Source organism: Mesitornis unicolor, unplaced genomic scaffold, assembly GCF_000695765.1.
Source record: "Mesitornis unicolor isolate BGI_N332 unplaced genomic scaffold, ASM69576v1 scaffold12075, whole genome shotgun sequence".
Classification (NCBI taxonomy): Eukaryota; Metazoa; Chordata; class Aves; order Mesitornithiformes; family Mesitornithidae; genus Mesitornis; species Mesitornis unicolor.
Genome location: NW_010183656.1, coordinates 99,803 through 104,403, shown reverse-complemented (window position 1 = coordinate 104,403; position 4,601 = coordinate 99,803). Strand labels below are relative to the sequence as shown.

General features: G+C 39.9%; 1 protein-coding gene across 1 annotated transcript; it reads right to left on the bottom strand.

Moving 5' to 3' along the window:
- Nucleotides 1-1,059: 1,059 nt before the first annotated feature.
- LOC104540424 (C->U-editing enzyme APOBEC-1-like) lies at nucleotides 1,060-1,512 on the bottom strand. The gene has a single exon (XM_010184231.1). It carries the CDS (start codon nucleotides 1,510-1,512, stop codon nucleotides 1,060-1,062), a length of 453 nt encoding a protein of 150 aa, XP_010182533.1.
- Between the last annotated feature and the right edge of the window lie 3,089 nt (nucleotides 1,513-4,601).

The window sequence follows — 4,601 nt, the reverse complement described above, 5'->3', positions numbered from 1 at the left end:
GGGGGGGGGGGCGGGGGGGGGGGGGGCGGGATGTGTCAGACGACTGCAGATATTCACAGAAAGTGGCTGAGTACTGTCATTTGATGAACAGAAACCCATGGTCAGATCCAGATTAGAAAGCAATCTGGTGAGGGGTTTCGGGGATGAGAATGGATTTTCAGCTGATAATCAAGGAATTTCCCGCCCTTGAGCCTGAGGGACAAAAGCTGCACTCTCAGCCTTTGCTTCATAATATGATGAAAGAAAATACACAGTGCTCCTCTCCCAATGAGACAGGATAGTTCCTATGATTTTAGTATATTATATTTTTCAAAAAGCAAGCTGCAGCACTCTTTAAACTCCAACTTGATATGAACAGCTTATTTCCCGCTCTTTGCAGCTCAGTGATCCCTGACTGCAAATCATTTAATGAGGTTCCCCCTGTCCCTCAGAGTCTACTAACCTCAAAGATGTCCTTGAACTTTGAACGATTGTTAGTTATCTCTGATTGAAAGCCCTCAGTCCAGAAATCATCATCATCACCTCCTTGGATAAAGTTTTCCTGACAGTAGATATAGTCTGGAGAAATAGAAGCAAGATGACTGACCTGAGTTTATTCAGATACCAGACAAGCTCAGGGAACAAGAATTTTTAACTTCTTCTTGTGGCCATGACACAGAGACCGCTTGGCCGTGGACAAACCAGCTGATGGATGCTGTCCACACTGTATTTGGAACCAATGACATTCTCTCTGGTCAATTCTTTTTCCTTCTATCAGTGGAGGGCCCCTTCAGCCAGCCTTATCGCAGCAGCTGAATTTAGTCCCCTAGGATAAGGGAGAAGCACCCTATCCCCTGTTCCCATGGGAGTTGATGGAAATATGGTGAAAGACAGAAAGGCAGAATTTTCATACAGGTCTGGTTGCTAAGAGTCCTGTCCCTCTTCTCCCGCAATATTTGAATATCATTTTTTGGATGTGACACTCAAGTCACTGAACAGCGATGGATGGGCCCCCAGAGAATCTGGGCAGGACAATGGGCACAGATGCAAACCTATACCAGATCCATCCATGCACATAGTTCACCAGTTCACCCCTTCCCAGACCCAGAAAGCATGGGAAACCTTGCCTTCAATGTCCATGACATCAATGGTTACTCCTGCCGAGTTCATAAGATCCCTCAGACCTTGGCGGTTTCTTTCTCTGTCTATGTAATAAAGCCGTGCCACAAATATCTTTATGTTCACATATGAGTGCCTCTGTAAGAAATCCACTATTTCATAGCAGCAGTTCGCACAGGGACTCCAGGACAAGTACCAGGTGATGGAACAGTTGACATCATTACGGTATTTCTTCACATGTAAGATCTTCTCCAGGAAGTAGATCTCAGCATGAACTGAGTAAGGCTCATTTTTGACCCAGTGTATCCAAGGCTTGCCAGTCTTACCCCACTGCAGTCTGCATAGTAGGTACGCGTCCCTTGGAGTCTTACGGGGATCAAAATTATTTTTCAGAGCCTTCTTAGATATATACATGCTGAAACAGAAGAGAAACTTGAAGAAATCACTGGTTACAACTTGGTTTTCAGTAGTTCTCAAGTACACAAAAACAGGAGAGAGTGGAGAAAACAGAAGGAGAACTGAGAAGGGCAAAATTTGAGAGAGCAATGCAAGGAAAATGGAGAGGTAGGTACCACAGCAGGGTAAAGGAATCAAACCCTGAACCACCTAATCCTCTCTTTGCCTGCAACTGCATGCAGAACTTCCATCTCCTCACCCCTCCATATGGCTGTCCTCTTTGCCACCAGCATGAGTATTTTAAAAGCTTTCTGTATCTTTTTATGTGTCAGACATTTTTCCAGGGTTCCTGTGTAGCTCCTTTCAATGTAGGGAGCTGCTGTGAATTTGGCAAAAACTAAAAAAAAAAAATAAAAGAAAGAAATTAAAAACACTGACAAATCATGAAGCTGAATACTTCTCATTATTGGGTTCTCTTGCTGTTTTTTTTTCATAAGGATTAATTAGTACATTCAGCACAATCCTAAATAAGAGGAGGAAAAAGAAGTACTCCGTACAAAAAGATGCAGCTCCCAAGAATGACATATTCTGACAGAGAGTCCATCTCTTAGATCCAGATCTATTCAGTTCAGAACACACCTCTAAATATTGTCGATTAAGTAACTATACAAAGACTGCCAATGTTGGGCAAGATTGTGCCCTTTATACCAGTAATTATCCATGATACACAAACAATATATGAAGTAATCATTAGCACTTTGGAGCCTTTGTACAATTGTTTATACAGAGATTTAGATGAGAAACCACTTCAGATAAATATTTTTTTCCACAGTAGAGTAATTCAGAATAAATCTAGTAGACAGACAGACTCTTAAAAGCAATAAACCTGTAGCTTGTTTTATAGATTAGCACCTACCAATAACAAAACAAAACCAAAACAAACAAAAATCCCAAACAAACAAAAAACCCACTATCTGAAATAAGGACAAATGAAGTCTTGCAGATGAAGCCCAAACAGTTAATCTAGTTCTTACAGAAGGTATCTTTGCGGTTTTGGAAAGCAGCGTTACAACTGATTACAGACATTTGATTTGTTCAAAGGTATCCACAGCTATTGCTATCTAATTCTAACATACAGACAAGTTCAAATTTCCAAGACTCACTTCAACTGTTGTTAAGCACCCCCTTATCTGTGCCTCAGCCATAAACTCTTGCACTTTGGATAAGCTATTGCAGCGGGTGCTATTGCAGTGGGTGTCCTGTGCACAATTTCAGAGACATAAAGCCATTTCTTTAGAACTACCTTGCAATACACTAATCTTCAAGATCTAGCCACCTTAAAGATAAGTTAAGCCAAGTGAAATGTATTGTGTAAACAACTTAATGCAATATAAACAAAAGACTGCAGTCTTATAAATAACTGCTATAGATAGAACTTCCTATTTTTAAAATAATGGATTAATATAAAGTTAAACAGCTTTAAAAGAAGGACAAACAAGAAATCTAAAAAACATCATAAAACATTCCCACACTACAGAATATTGATGGAATCTCAGCACCTATTCCCTTTTTTCCCCAAACCAGATAAGAAAATACTTAAGCTGTGGGTTTACAGATAAATTGCCCAAAGCTATGCAATCACTTTATTTTTTTTTATAGCTATCACAAACAGAATGTGCTGTTCAGCACTGTTATTTATGACACACATATAGATATGGACCCTTACTCAAAAAAATCAAGCACTTAATAGCTGGTTCCTTGATACAAATGTAAGACAAAATTAAGAGTTAGCAAATAATAATTTAAAAAACCTCCTAAAACATTTTTCGTTTTCATTCTACATTTGGTTCATCAGTCTCATGAAGGTGAACTTGTAAATCTCTCAGAGTTTAAAAGCTGAAGAAAATACACCAGCTGTAAAGACTGACTATTTGAAAGGTGAATTGCACCCAAAAATGTATAGAGGAGTTAGGGGAGAAAATGGCAGAGGAATGACAGCCAATGCAACTGTCTCCTATGTTTTATTTTATTTTCCATTAATACACAGCTGCAATGTAAATGTGCATTAAACCTTGAAAACATATTGACTGATTATAGATGTCTTTTAAAATCTGTTATTTTTACTTTTTCTAATGTCCCATTATTCATAACTTGAACAGGAATGCAGTGAGTTTATTTTAAAATGTACTAATTTTATGAAAAATCTCATAAAAATAATATCTCTCTTATTAAAACTTTGCATAATGAACTGCACCATTATAGATATTTAATAATTTTCCTTCCTTCCTCTAACACTTTTTTATTAGAAACTATTTAAAATTCTACTTATTGCAAGATAATAATAGTAATAATGACAATATCTAAAAATGTACGAGCATAGATGTGTCAAAATGTCTTTAATATGCATTTTTCCTCCACTACTAATACTTTGCGCAGCTGATGCACTTCTTTACTAAACTTTGCATTACAACTTTTTTTTCCCCTCCACTGGACAGAAAATGTCTGGTCTGACACTTCCTGTTTATTTTGTGGCAAAATATCCGTTTCAAGTCCTCGAAACAGTGGAGCAGGGAAGGGGCACTTTTGGATTCTCTTGCTCCCCAGAATTGGGGTGAGCCAGCTCCTGCCCTAGCTCTTCCCAAACCCACCCCCATCTTCCACTAATTTTTTATTGGTGCCTTTTGTTCCCTGTTGTTTTATGGCGCCCGTGACAGTTCTATGCTGGCAGGAACCTCCCCAACCAGCTCAGGCTTCGTTACAACTCCTTGCCCGCTGAAAGTACACTGTGGACCAGGGCTCCTATTTGGGTACACTGGCACCAGTAGCACCCACGCCCTTCCCCAAGCAAGGCAGAGAGTTTGCACAGCGAGAAAGCGACAAAAAGCGAGGGGTCGCCTTGGGTTGGAGCAATGACAACATAGAGCTGAAGCTGGAATGGGGGGTTTTTTGATCAGAAATTGTTTGTTACCCTCTCATCTTCTTCCCGTACATGGTTTCTCTGCTCCCTGTGAACCCTCCCGCACCGCTTTTCTCCTTCGGTGCCTTCCTCCTTTCTGTTTCTGTTTCTCTTCTGCTGACGGAGGCCGGTAACAGAGCACAACCCAGGC

What these genes read in the sequence shown, in the direction of transcription:
- LOC104540424 (XM_010184231.1), bottom strand. Translation starts at nt 1,512, where the DNA reads ATGTATATATCTAAGAAGGCTCTGAAAAATAATTTTGATCCCCGTAAG.